At 38.2% G+C, this 14893-nt stretch overlaps 1 protein-coding gene across 5 annotated transcripts in view; it reads left to right on the plus strand.

The window, feature by feature from the left end:
* The window catches only part of RIC1 (RIC1 homolog, RAB6A GEF complex partner 1), a 56479-nt gene that overhangs the window by 9724 nt on the left and 31862 nt on the right, over positions 1 to 14893 (plus strand). For 4 of the 5 annotated variants that reach the window (XM_074856778.1, XM_074856776.1, XM_074856777.1 and 1 more), the window contains exons 2-3: positions 657 to 764; positions 5333 to 5409. In XM_074856778.1, coding sequence (XP_074712879.1) covers positions 657 to 764; positions 5333 to 5409 — 185 coding nt within the window. Of the gene's footprint in view, positions 1 to 656; positions 765 to 5318; positions 5410 to 14893 lie in introns of those variants that run through there. The other variant, XM_074856780.1, reaches the window with a different exon arrangement.

Raw genomic sequence — 14893 nt, forward strand, 5'->3', positions numbered from 1 at the left:
AAGTAATAGTGCTGTTTATAGGATGCGAAGTCATACTGTGAATTTACCAAGGCTAAGACTGCCTGTGTGACATTAATTCAGCTCCTTATTCATATGTATGGTGAAAACATTCGATTACTTTGTTTCATACTATTTTTCCTTTTAAATTAATTTGTTTGTAACTCCACTTTTTTTTAAGGGAAACTAAAGTAACTGGTTCCTAATATGGTGGTAGTTGATATCCACCAAATTCTGGGGTAGCAGACACCCATGTGATTTCTTGGTAGAATTAATGTTCTTACATTTGTTGTGCCAGCTTTCACTGTTTGAGCAAGTAAACTAAGAACAATAGTAAGTTGCCATCACTTGTGGTCCTAGTGGTGGATGGCAAGCTTTGCCAAGCAGTTTCACGATTACTTTCTGCAAAAAGAGTTGATTGCTGTTTAGCCTTTGGTTCCCTTCCAGGAGCTGGAGAAGTGTGCTCTTTTTGGTATAGAGTTTGCTGCCGCAACTCTGAAGAAAAATTGGCATTGGTAAAGTTAGGGAAAGCATCTGTTATGAAGATGAGGTGAAGCTTCTTTTAAAAAAAACCATAGTTGTTTACAGTTATATCACAATATAACAAACATGCCATTCCTTCTAGATATGAGATGTAATTTTTTTTTTTTTTCCTCCAGCCCAGTGTATTAATTGTAAGCTACAAGGAACTGGCAAAAGCAGCTTCTCAGTTTGGACCTTATAAAGAAGCAGAATGGCGGCCTGATAGCACCATGATAGCTGTTTCAGTAAGTAGGATTTTCACTTCTTGCTGTGGTTAAACTATTGCAAAGAGAGTTTTGTATTATCATTTTCTGTGCTTACAGAAACTTGCAGATTGTGTATACATTTAATTGATACTTGTCTTGTGAAAATACATAATAGTACCAGGGGTTTTTTGGATGATAGAAGCTTGCTTTAGTAGTTTTCATTAGTTCTTTCTCTTGAACAATGATCTGCAGTTCTTTGTATTAAAATAATGTTTGCATGTATTGACAAGGGGTGATCCAGCATCTCATTATGTTAGTAATCTGATCACAAAGAATAAGGGAATTGAAACACATGTGAATGGAAGAAATAGTTTGAGGAGTTAGGTGACATAAGTATATTTAGCTTGATAAATAGGGTTTACAGATGTTTCAGCAAATTTGGTCTTAAGAGGATGAAACTGTGACTTTATTAAGGTGCAGTATCTTTTGGTGATTAAAAAAAAGAATTGCATGGCACTGAGAACACAGAAACAAGATAGGTGATGCATAGACTTCTGTTAAAAGTCATAAAGGTAGAGATGAGATCTTGTCTCATGTGGAAATAAAATCTTGTTTCATAGCTGGTGCTGTGCTCACAATAGTAAAGTGGACTATTTCAGCATCAGCATTTAAAAATTCAAGCTGCAAGGTAGACACAGCAAAGGTGGGAGTAGAGTTTATATTAGTCAAAATATGGGATGGTACTCTTGGTGACTTTTGGTCAGGTCTTACGTTAGGACCAGGTCTTGTATTGGCTAAGTTTCTTTTTCTAGCTTTTAAAATCAAGGCTATTGTATGTAAGATTTTCTTGTGAAAAGTTGCAGAGGAAAAGAATGAAATCATGAAAGTTCCCCATTAGAAGCTGATAGTGTGAAATTACAAACTGGGTAACAACTACTGTGTTTGTTGGTGCACTGACTTCATCTCCTAATATAAACCATTATTTGTGCTTGAAATGATGCCTGTAATGCTTTGTAGTTTTTAAACCTATTAGATATTGTTATCTTAGTGGAAAATACCAGATGGTTTATGGAATAGTTTGTGTCTCTACCAATATCATCATGACTCTTAAGTCAACTAAACTTCTGTGATCGTGTTTTCTTGTGTGTAAATGCAGTGGTAGACTTTTCTGAGTAGTTCGTTTAGGATGTTCGTGTGACCCAAAAGGATCTCATGGAATCAATGCAGTAAAGTATTTCTGTTAGTGTCAGATTATATTTTTAGTTAGCAAATGCTGATAGTTACCAGCAAAGGCAGAAAGGAGACTTCTGTAACATTTGCTATGAATAAAAAAGAACTCTTCAATTTTACAATAGAGCATATAATCACAAGTAAACTATCCAAACACATTTTAATTATATCTCTTCTGAACAACTGCATAAAGGTATAAATCGTTATCTTATTATGCACATTATGTTTTTCTGTGATGTTGGGATCCATTTACTCAGGGGACCTTGTGGTTCAGCTGACAGTCAGACTAGCTTTAATTTCTGCCAGTTCAAGTTACTGTACTTCCAAGTTTTTCTGCACCTAAATGTGTAATGTTCTTTTTGGCAGATACTGTCAGAATCTAGATGCCCATAAACTCTCAGTTTGTAAACTTGAGTTTTACAAATTAAAGTTCAAGATGGTCAAACAATTTACAAAATAATGAGTGTCATGGGATTTCTAATATTCTTCATGTTTCTTATGCTTATATTGCATCTACTAGGTGTATACTTACACATACTGTAGTCAGGTGTGTTTTGTTATGGTGGTTTTAACACCAGCTGTGTTTTGCAAGTTTTTTTAATATGCTTTTGGAAAATATATGAAGTTTAATTTGAAATGGTTAATGAGTCCTACTGAAAGAGCACATTTACAAATACTGGTATTTTTATTATAGAGAGACAGGGCGGAAAAGTGGTTTTGGGAGCTTAATGAAGAAGGTGTTTCCACTGATGCACGATACTTTTATCTTCAAATAAAACTCTGAACTTCTTTCCAAGAGAATAAACTTTTTCTCCCTTCTTTGACTTTTTCTTAAGAAGAAAACTAATGAGTACAAATGAATGAGCAATAGCAGAGCAGGTTATTAATTTAAAAAAGAATGGTTTGTACTACTAGATTTGTTGAACTGAATTCAGTAATTAACTGAAGTCCTGTGCAATAGCTAAAAATACTAGCTTGAAGGCTGAGTTAGGTGATTTAGTTTCTTACCTGTTATTACCTGTGCTCTTGAGTTTTGCGACAGCAATAGTTTTATGTAATAATAAAATTGTGTTGTGCTTTGTTTTTAAGAAGGTGAACAAAAGGCTTAGTATGTACTTATTAGCCAAGTGGTACATTCACTTTCTAAAAATTATGTAATGAAGGGGAATGTAGTCTGGATTTATGTCTGCTAGAGCAGTGATATACAGTGTTTTTTGTTTCTGGCTGCCAGGGTATTCAGAGCATCTCTCTGAAAAGAAATCACTTGGCAGGATATGGTTTGAGGTAATTATTATTTTTGTATTGAAGGCAAAGTTTGGTCTAATATATAATATAAGGCTTTATAAAATACCTCAAGTAGCTTTAACAGTGTGCAGTTGAACAAACATAAGCGGTTCTTACACTGTCAGCATCACCTAGCAATTCTAACTTTTTTTACTACTGATATCTCTGTTGCTAAAATGTTGGCACATTTTCTAAACTGATCTGTTTTCCTTGATATTTTGTAGTTTCTTCTCTCATATTGCTGCATTTGTAGTTTTTCCAGTGTTACTAGGAAATATTTTGTTTCTTGTCTAGATTAGTACATATATCCAAGGTAGCTAATTCTAGTAGTTAAAGTTGTGAATTGGGTCAAGATGCTTCAATATAGAAAAATACACAAGGCATTTAGCCCTTCCGCTGCTACAGGCAGTCCTCTGGTACAGACTGCTCTTCAGTGTGCATTCCCATAGCTAAGGCAGAGCTTTATTAAACATCGTAGCATACAAGAAACCATATAGTAAAATCCCTTGCAAGGTACTGTATGTTTATACTTCTGACTGTCGGACTTGAGAATGATCAGAGAATGGATGACAGTGATGGTTACTTTAAGTTTCATTGCAACACAAACATTTCTAAAGCAATGTGGAAACCTCTGTGAACAAATACGATTGATTTGCAGGGAGCATATGGTTGAATGCTTCTTCATTTCATCCAGCTCTTCATGGAATTTGAGGTTCTGTTTAGAAATGAACCTGTAACAATAGCAACTTTGTGCTTTGAATGGTGTTCAGTAAGGCCCTTTGTACCTTAATATCAGTATAAAGATACTTCACAGTATTGTTTTACTTTTCCTTCCAGGATAAGATAACTTACAGGTTAAATATTTAATGATGTAATGGAAAGAACCTGTAAAGATACTAGAAATGAGCACATTTCTTTACCACATAATACCTGAACATGATATTACTGCACACAGAAAAACTTCCATTTATTTTCAGCCTGTCTCAAGCTCACCATTATGGTTTGGATTTTATTCTTGCATGAGAAAGATACTCGCTTCGAATGAGAAAAATTGTGTTTCTTGGACTTTGAAGCCAAAACACAAATTTCTTTCATGATAAAGCAAAATGTTTGACTAGGGAAGAACATGGCATCTGTGAACTGATAAACTAAGCTAACAAGAATGTTACTTTTTCCTTTATTCAAATAAAAGGAAACCAACCTTGCAAAGCAACGTAACCATTCATTTCAGTGCTTCTTGCTCCAGTCGTGCTTTGGGTACATGCCCAACCCATATTAAAATGATTGGGTAGAAACACTTTTTAACCAAAATGTATTTGCCGATAAATTTGTGCTTTAAACAAATCATACTTCTTTGAACAGCTAATCTTATTGGTCATCTGCCTCCCCTGTGCTTATACAAACACTGGATCAGCTTCTAGTCATGACTGCAACATCTGATAACTAAATGATTTATATTTGTTCTCTGAATAATGTTAATAGTTTGAAGTCAGTGTTCCAGAATGACAGAATATGACTTGAGATTCAATTATAGTAGTATTTTTTTCAGACATTGGAAGATTTTGAAAAGGTGTTACGGTATCTAAAGGTACTGCATGACATGAAGTTTTTTTGAAAGCTACTTAGATGACCAACATCAAGAGTCAGTGCCCAACTTCTTTGCACTCTGTAGTGTCCATATGTTTTCAAACACCTGGAGGTCTTTTTCTGAGGGCTTGGTATCTTCTACTACATGCGTTCTGCATTAATTCTCTTAGTTGGTGAGAATTAGGTGCCCAGGTTCTAAATATCTGATGTAGCTGTCTGGTTGTATGTATTCATATGAATCTGAGGAAAATTTCTGCTGAATGCGTATATCAACAGTGGTGTTTTTTCATTTTTCTACCTAGTGAGTGATCTGTTCAGTGGACCTTAAGGGCTACTATGGATTTTACCTAGAATGAGTTGCAGTGCAATTTTTTAATATATCTGAAACATGATGTGAGTGTATGTTTGTGTTCTGTATGTGAAACATGTAGAAATCACAAGAGTCTGTATAGATTTTACTCATGCAGATAGACTAGATGCATACCTTATCAGTGTTTCTCTTTCAGACTGCAAATGGATACATCTTATTTTTTGAAATCCCATCAGTAAGAGACAAGTATCTTTATGAGCCAGTGTATCCCAAGTAAGTATTCTAAACTTTTATTTGCATCGCCACAGTGTGAAAAAATATGACTAGACAAGTTCTAAGCAGATTTTATGATAAAAAATATTTTCTTCCAAAGTATGTTTTAAAGCTTGATGAGTATATGAAGCATCATTCCTACGAGTCAGAGTCAGTTCAGAGAAGTTCGTCTAATTGGTTTGCTGTGCGCTGGTAAGATTCCTTGTGTCCACCTTAAGCTCTCAAAATTCTAAACAGCTGGGTTAAAATTGTCTAATTTGATAATTTGAGGTAGTCTGTTGAATTTGTATGTTCTGTAACAAGCTTAAATAATTCCTTTTGAGTAACTCAGTTGAGTAAGTTATGTTTCTTAGGAGCTACTAATTTTTTAATAGATTTCTCTCTGCCCTCCAATTTTGTAGTAACTTTTTTAGTAATTTTTGAAACAGAAGGGAAATAAATTCTCAATATTTTGTAGAGAATACAAATAATTTTTAGTAAGACTATACAAGTATTTTAGCTGCAGTGTGTTATGTTGTCATTATCATCTTATTTTCCTTATTGTGGATGACAGAATACATTTTATGTGTTAAAATGTGACTGTATGTTGGATGTGTTTGTGGTTGACTTAGCTACTTTGAATTTGGCAAAATTGGGAAATATTTAGGAAAAATTGAAACCTCAAGAGGTGTATTTATGTGTGTCTGTGTGTGTGTTTAGGTAGGCAGAATCTGTCATCATTGATTGGATCAAATTTGTCCACAGGAATAATAAAACACTTGTGATTTCTCATTGGCTTGAAACTGCTTTTTTTTTATATGTCTCTGTATATACCTTCATCACTGTGATAATGCTAGTCAACTTAATTTTAAGGTTTTTTTCATATTCATAAAACGAGTTAAAGTTGAACAGGGGGTGTCTCCAAATGGACATGAGGAGTGTTGCACAACCTATTATGATTACCAGAGTTTGTGGGCTGTTGTGCCAGTGATGACCCTCACCCTGCCATCTCAGTGGAGGCAAGGGATGGAAGCATGCAGCACAACAAAGATGCAAGGGATATTGGTGGATCAGTAACCATGGTAACACCTGTGAAAGCTCAGGTCAGACTTAGGACCTCTAAATGCAAAAAGGTGCTGGTGACATCAGCCCATCTGAAGTGCATGTATACCAATGCACACAGCATGGGTAACAAACAGGAGGAGCTTGAAGCCATGATGCAGCAGGAAAATCATGATGTAGTGGCTATTACAGAAACATGGTGGGATGTCTCCCATGACTGGAGTGCGCCAGTTGATGGCTACAAGCTCTTTAGGAGGGACAGACAAGGAAGGAGAGGTGGTGGGGTGGCGCTGTATGTTAGGGACTGTTATGATTGCTTTGAGCACAAGTGTAGTGAAGACAGGGTGGAGTGTCTTTACGTTAGAATCAGGGGGAAGGCCAACAGGGCAGATGTCGTAGTGGGAGTCTATTATAGGCCACCCAACCAGGATAGAGAGGTGAATGAAATATTCTATAGGCACCTAGGAGAAATTTCACAATTCCTTGCGCTTGTTCTTGTGGGAGACTTTAACTTCCCAGACATCTGCTGGAAATACAACACAGCAGAGCGGGACGAGGCCCGAAGATTCCTGGAATGTGTGGGAGATAACTTCCTGACGCAGCTGGTGAGTGAACCGACCAGAGAAGGTGCCCTTCTGGATCTCCTCTTTGTGAACAGAGAAGGACTGGTGGATGATGTGGCAGTTGGAGGCTGACTAGGGCACAGTGATCATGAAATAATAGAGTTCTCTACTCTTAGAGAGGCCAGGAGATGGGGCAGCAGAACTGACATCCTGCACTTCCAGAGGGCTGACTTTGACTTGTTTAGGCAGCTGCTTGACAGGATCCCTTGGGAGATGATCCTGAAGCATATAGGGGTCCAGGAAAGTGGGCACTCTTTAAGAAGGAAGTCTTAATGACACAGGAGCAGGCTGTCCCCAGGTGCTGTAAGAGAAGCTGGCGTCAGAGAAGGGAGAAGGCCACTGTGGATGAACAGGGAGCTTTGGCTGCAACTCTGGGAGAAGAGGAGAGTTTACAGCCTTTGGAAGAAGGGGCTAACCACTCACAGTGATTTCAAAGATGCTGTGAGGCTGTGCAGGGCGGAAATCAGGAGGTCTAAAGCCCAGCTAGAAATTAATCTGGCTTCAACCCTCAAGGATAACAAGAAATGTTTCTATAAGTATGTCAACAGCAAAAGAAAGACCAGGGAGAGCCTCCATCCCCTGCTAGATGCAGGAGGAAACACGGTAGCAACTGATGAGGAAAAGGCTGAGGTGCTTAATGCCTTCTTTGCCTCAGTCTTTAAACAAGATTAGTTGTACTGAGGGAATCCAGCCTCCTCAGCCAGAAGACAGAGACTGGGAGAACGACCCCCCCACATTCCAGGAGGAGATAGTCAGTGACCTGCTGCATCACATAGACGTACACCAGTCTATGGGACCGGGTGGGATACACCCGAGGGTGCTGAAGGAGCTGGCTGGGGTGCTGGGCAAGCCGCTTTCCATCATTTACCAGCAGCCCTGGCTGACCGGGGAGGTCCCGACAGATTGGAAATTGGCCAATGTGATGCCCATCTATAAGAAGGGTTGGAAGGACGATCCGGGAAATTACAGGCCTGTCAGCTTGACTTTGGTGCCTGGGAAGCTGATGGAGCAGCTCATCCTGAGTGCCATCATACAACACGTGTGGGACAACCAGATGATCAGGCCCAGTCAGCATGGGTTTATGAAAGGCAGGTCCTGCTTGACAAACCTGATCTCCTTCTACGACAGGGCGACCCGCTTATTGGGTGAGGGAGAGGCTGTGGATGTTGTCTACCTTGACTTTAGTAAGGCCTTTGACACCGTTTCCCACAGCATTCTCCTGGCGAAACTGGCTGCTCGTGGCTTGGATGGGCACACGCTTCGCTGGGTAAAAAACTGTCTGGCTGGCCGGGCCCAAAGAGTGGTGGTGAACGGAGTTAAATCTGGTTGGTGGCTGGTCACGAGTGGTGTCTCCCAGCGCTTGGTTTTGGGGCCACTCCTGTTTAACATCTTTATTGATGATCTGGACGAGGGGATCGAGTGCACCCTCAGTAAGTTTGCAGATGACTCCAAGTTGGGTGGGAGTGTTGATCTGCTCGAGGGTAGGGAGGCTCTGCAGAGAGATCTGGACAGGCTGGAGCGATGGGCTAAGGACAACTGTAGGAGTTTCAATAAGGCCAAATGCCGGGTGCTGCACTTGGGCCACAACAACCCCCAGCAGTGCTACAGGCTTGGGGAGGAGTGTCTGGAGAGCTGCCAGTCAGAGAGGGACCTGGGGGTGTTGATTGACAGCTGGCAGTATGCCCAGGTGGCCAAGAAGGCCAATGGCATCCTGGCTTGTATCAGCAATAGCGTGGCCAGCAGGGACAGGGAAGTGATCTTACCCCTGTACTCAGCACTGGTGAGGCCGCACCTCGATTCTTGTGTTCAGTTTTGGGCCCCTCACTACAAAAAGGACATTGAATTACTCAAGCATGTCCAGAGAAGGGCAACGAAGCTGGTGAAGGGTCTGGAGCACATGTCGTAGGAGGAGCGGCTGAGGGAACTGGGGTTGTTCAGTCTGGAGAAGAGGAGGCTGAGGGGAGACCTCATCGCCCTCTACAACTCCCTGAAAGGAGGTTGCAGAGAGCTGGGGATGAGCCTCTTTAACCAAGTAATAAGTTACAGGACAAGAGGGAATGGCCTCAAGTTGCACCAGGGAAGGTTTAGACTAGATATTAGGAAGCATTTCTTTCCAGAAGGGGTTGTTAGGGGTTGGAATGGGCTGCCCAGGGCAGTGGTGGAGTCCCCATCCCTGGAGGTGTTTAAGAGTCAGGTTGATGTAGCGCTGAGGGATATGGTGTAGTTGGGAACTGTTAATGTTGGGTTGATGGTTGGACTGGATGATCTTAAGGTCTTTTCCAACCTAGATCATACTGTGATTCATGTATCTTTTGGCCTCTGAAATAACCGTCCAACTCTGGAATTAAGTAGAATTTACTATTGCACCTTGTCTATTTTCCAAAAACTTCAGACTAATATAGACAAGTCATATTACTTTACTTGCCTTTTCTGAGACCTGTATAGCATTTTTAAAACTGAGTATTCACATCTGATTTCCTGTCATCAGAAAAAAAAAGCAGAGAACCTTTTGCTGCAACCTGTTGAAATAGGTAAAGGGATAGCATATCTTTAGTTATACATAATATGAAACTCTAAACAGTAGTTTATGGTATGTTTTTGTTTTTAATTGGCAAAATTTGAAAATACATAGAAATACGTATAAAATATGGAGGAAGCGTTAAAAAAACAGCTTTGCCAAGTTTCTTTAGACATGTCACATGTAGAAAGGTTTGAAAATATCTGTTAAGCAGTCAATGACAAACCAGTCTAACTTTTACATAAAACATTGGTAATTGATTTGTGTTGTCAAGCTGAAAGTGTTTTATGAAGAAGTCTTTGTTAGCTGTGTGTTGTTGAATGGTCAGGTTTTTAATATACATTTGTATAGCCCAGAACGGTATAATGCTGATTCTGTGGATGAGTAAGACAAGGTGTTTGTCCCTAGAGTGTTTATGATAGGTTGCCTACAATCTGCTAAGACTAATGCATGTGCTTAACTCTTAAGAAGATGAATGATCTAACTGAATTACTGGGATTATTAGTCTGTCTATATTTAGCCCTCAATTTTGAAAACCTACATAAAGTAACTACTGTCCTGATTATATTAGATCAAAAGAAAGACACAAGCATTTGTGTGTGAATTATGCCTTCTGTGATTAACATCAAATTATTCTATAAGCTATTATAATGGGATGAACTGTTTTTTGGTGCAGATGCAGTGCACTGCCTGTTGGCAATTTAACTCATTTGCTTTGTAGATCAAGTACTAAAAAAAACAAACAAAAAAAACCCCAACCAACCTGAAATTAACAAACAGGCCAACTAAACCAAAAGCCCAGAATTGAAACTTTATTCTGGCATATGTTAATTTTGCAAAGATGTTACTTCACTGAAATGCTTGGATTTAATTTCTCCTGGACTGAACGATACCAGATTAATTTTGTTAACTCAGAAGCCATTAAAAATCAGTGAAAGGCCTCATATATGACTTGCCTTGTGCTCGAATGGGGTCATCTTACTGTTTTCTCCCACTGTAGCAGTGTGTTCTTGGCTCCTTCCTCTATGTTGGCAGCAGTGATTGTGCAGCTGTGCCTTAAGTAAAGTCAGGTTGCTGACCCGATGGGGAAACTAAACCTGCTTGTCTCCCTTCTTTGCTCCTCCTTGTTCCCTTCCCTGGATTCCAGTAGCTTATCTTGCAAGTTGGCATATAATAAAAATCTGGCATTAGGAGATGGTGACCTTGAAGTAGCAGCACTGGGAAATTCAGAAACATGGAGTGACTGCTTAGTGATACTCTTCTGATAGTTCTCGTATGATATTTCATTGTAAAGCAATTGCTTGCAACATTTGAACTCTCATGTGGGTATTAATTATGACTTGTCCAGATCTGTTTTATGTGATTATGTTCCTATCTCGGACAAACTGAGTGGTAGGGTGGTGATTTTGGAGGGAGAATAAAGATGTAAGGCTGTCCTTGCATTAGTGTTGTGATAGGACAGCTGGTGAAATGGATATGCAACAGGTTCAGATGTAGGTTTTATTGTCTACCATTCTTCTCTTTGGACACCTCCACAACATAATAGAAAGTTAAGAGATGAGGGTTGTAGAATATCATCAGTTGTGGGTTTGTTTTGGTTTTTTAAGCTAGTGAGCACACTTCTGTCAGTGATCCTAAAAGTTCAGTCTTATTCTACTTTTAAAAATTATTAATAATTCGTGATGTTGATGAACTGTCCATATCTAACTTCTTGTAAGCAGAATGAAGCCTGTTCTCTAGTTTCCTTTCTTTAAATAATAATGGCCAGTTCTGACAAACATAAAATTTCTGTGTAGTGACTACAAAAATAAAGCAAAACTCTCTTAATGCAACTTCAGCGTGAACAGAATTCTTAAGCAGTGCAGGTCAACATAATGAGGTGGTTGTGCACTGGGAGTACACACCAGTAATGTCCCACCTGTGCCAAAATCCTTGTGCAAGATTTTCTAGTTTAGTCAATATCCTGAACTTGAACTTGTGACTAGGTTTGATCCCATACAAATGAAAACATTAAGAAAGATTGTGTTTAAATTCTCCTGTCAGCTTAGCTCTCATTTGAGTGAAATGTGTGTATTTCATCATAAGTATAAAAAGAACACCAGAAAAGCGGGTGATAAGGTATATGATAGACAGCCACTTTCTTGACTTTAGTTATTTTTGCGATCTTCTAGATTGTGACACTGGTAGCTGCCGTAAGGTTACAGTTTTATGTGGTATTGGTATTTTTTAAATAACTGCTTTAAAATTTGCTTGATAATGGTTTACCCTTGATTTGAAGAAAAGGACCAAAAAAAGTTGCTGAGAATAAAAATCACTTCTTGGTTGTCTATATGGGAGAGGGATGTTTATGGAGAAAAAATACAGTCCTTCCAATTTATAGTTGTTACTGCACAGAGTTGTTACTATATATAGCTGTTGAGTAAGATGATCCATAAGAGCTTGCCTGCATTTGATCAGTTAACAGAACTATTGTAGCATACAGTTGCTGTGTAAACTGTAATTACACTTGCAAAAGTTTTTTACTGGTACAGGGTGAACAAAATGCCTCAAGGTAAACAAAAAAAACCCAACACAAACCAAACCAAAACCAAACTGCATGGGAAGTGACAGAAACACTTTTGCTGTTTATAACTCAATACCATGGCAGTATATAGAATCACAGTTTGGGTTTTTTTGGGTTTTTTTGTAGGGTCAAGTGTCTCTCTTCCAATCTAATCAACACAGGTTTAATAGAAGAGCTAAAGTGTGAGTTGAGGCTAAACTCTCATCATGTTTGAATGCAAGAGTCTCAGCTTCCCCTTATCTTTTAGTAATGTGAAATAACCAGATTTTGGAAAGTAAGGTGGAGTGAACTCCCCCCGCTCCCTGATATTGTTTGGTTAAAAACCAGACAGGGTCAGAGTCTAGAAAAATTGATTTCCTGTTTAAAAATGCCCATTTGGCATGACTTCTTTCTTTTCATATGAGCCTGTTTTAATGGTCTTTATATTCTGAAATTCAGTGTGTTTTAATGGAAGTGCTGGAATTCAAGATTGTCAACATCTGCGACTGGAGATCACAAAACCTTTCAAATTTGTTCTATCAATAACTGAGGGCATACCTCTTACAAAATGGAGAATATATTACATACTTTAAGATGCCTTTAGAGGCTTAATCAGTTTAAAAGATACTTATGTAGATATGGTAGGGGTTAAGGAACTGACCTGTTCAGCATTATGCACATTTTATGTAAAATGTATTATTAGATTAATGTGATAAAACAAGTGCTCATATCATAAAAGCAGCATTCTGTTATGAATTCTAGTATTTATATATAAAAGAAGGAAGCTTTTTAAGTTTTTGCTGGAGTCGACAGTTTTTTGTCAAACTGTAATATTATAGGAATGTTACAGATTGCAGCTGTTCTATGGAAGGAAGTATTTCTGGCTCTGTTGATAGTTGGCTAGGAATTGCTAGTCTGTTCTTGGAGTGAACAGACATTCACGCTCAATGAAAACCTAAAGTGTCCTGCTTAATTTGTTAGACTAAAAACAGGAAAAATGCAATAATTGTGTGGGTGTTTTTGTTTTTTAAATTGAGCCAGAATAGTCTGCAGCTTCATTCCAGCACTTAAGAGACTTTGCTCTAGCTCAGAGCAGACTTGGAAGAGAATCAGTATTGGCTATCAGCCCACATTCTGGGATACTTTTCTGCAGTGAGCAGAAGTACAAAGTCCTGCTTCAATTAGTTCAGTCTAATTTTATCACCATATTATTGAAATCATTATGAGATAAAACATGAAGAAAACATATGTGTAGTAAGATAATAGAGTGGTAAAATAAAATTAATCTCCACTTGTGATACACTTAAGAATAGTGACAGTGCATACAAGCAAATTTGTGGCTTTGTAAGCTATGGGAAGGTATGGTAATATTTTTTGGAGGAGTTTCCAAAGGATTTTTTGCAGATATTCCTTTGTTTCACAGTGAAGAGACATGTAACAACTATCACAGTAGAGGATTCCCTGTAGTGAACTGATAGTTATTTCTGTTTAGAGTTTTGGCAAGGAGAATGGCGTAAGATTTTTCACTTGAAGAGACAGTATGTGGTGACTTAATGCTGAGGACATTTTGCCTTTCAAAAAAAAGAAAAAAGTTTTTTAACTTTACATGGCTAATAAACTAAATGTGGTAATTGGAATTTCTTTTGCCTCAGATTTCTTGATCCTCAAGTGGAGCCTGCATTTGGGGGTGGGGGGAAGTGATATGAATGTTGTGTAAATTTACAATGAGACCTCAATGCTGTAGATTTTTTAGTGCTTTAAAAATTGTTTTCTAACCAGTATGGGCACACGAACAAGCTAGTGTTTATATTCTGGTTTACAATGCTGTATTGTTGCTTATATGTCTGCTTACTGTGTTCATGTCCTACTCTGTCTGGTGCTTTTCAAAGCTTTTTCCTTTTCTATAGCAAGATGTTTTATAGGTGCCATAAATTACCTAATCAGAGGGAATTTTTTTCCTGATTCAGCAATTAATGTGTACAAAGGATTTGAACTTTAAACTCTGCAAGGGTAACTGATGAGGTGTACAGTTAATTAACTTCTAAATTTTTGTTCAGAATTAAGCTTGCACTGAATTGTGTGGTTTTCTCTGTAAGTTGTTTCTGGCATTGGTTGGAAAATTTATTTTAGAAACTAGATTAAGTAGTAGAATTTTTATTAACCACTATGGCACTTGCTAGCCCATGATGTGGTTCAGGAGGTTTAAAATGATGTCAAGAAATCTTTGCAACTGGAATAATTCGGTAAACCATTTAGCTTTTTTATGTGAATAGTTGATTAATATGCTAGCTAGTTATTTCTCTTCTCAAACCACAGAAACCTGTTATTACTCAGTTTGGTAGCAAAGGTTGTACTAAGAATTACTTTTCTAAACCCTTATTCATTCTTTATAGTTGTTTCTGTAGAGTTTCTTTAAATTTTTGTTTGTCCAGCTCTTGACAATCTGTGTGCATGTAGCTCTGGATCCAGCCAGACATATTTCATCTGGTGGCTGCCTGCACTGTATGGTGGAGAGATGCGGATTTAGGGTTGAGAAGACACTAGTCATATGAAAATCAAAGCTCACAGTTTAACTTGTTTTACTTCTTTAAGAACCATTCCTAAAAATACGTGGTGGGCAGTGAATTGTTAGTGAAGAATCACACGTTTAGAGGTGATGATGCAGACTGTTTGAATCAGGTATAAAAAAAAAGTCCTCAGCTGTACAGACAACTCACTAACTGAAGTCTTCACATGAACGGTTTTAAAACAGTTAATAAA

This window comes from Strix uralensis, chromosome Z (assembly GCF_047716275.1).
Source record: "Strix uralensis isolate ZFMK-TIS-50842 chromosome Z, bStrUra1, whole genome shotgun sequence".
NCBI classification, from domain to species: domain Eukaryota; kingdom Metazoa; phylum Chordata; class Aves; order Strigiformes; family Strigidae; genus Strix; species Strix uralensis.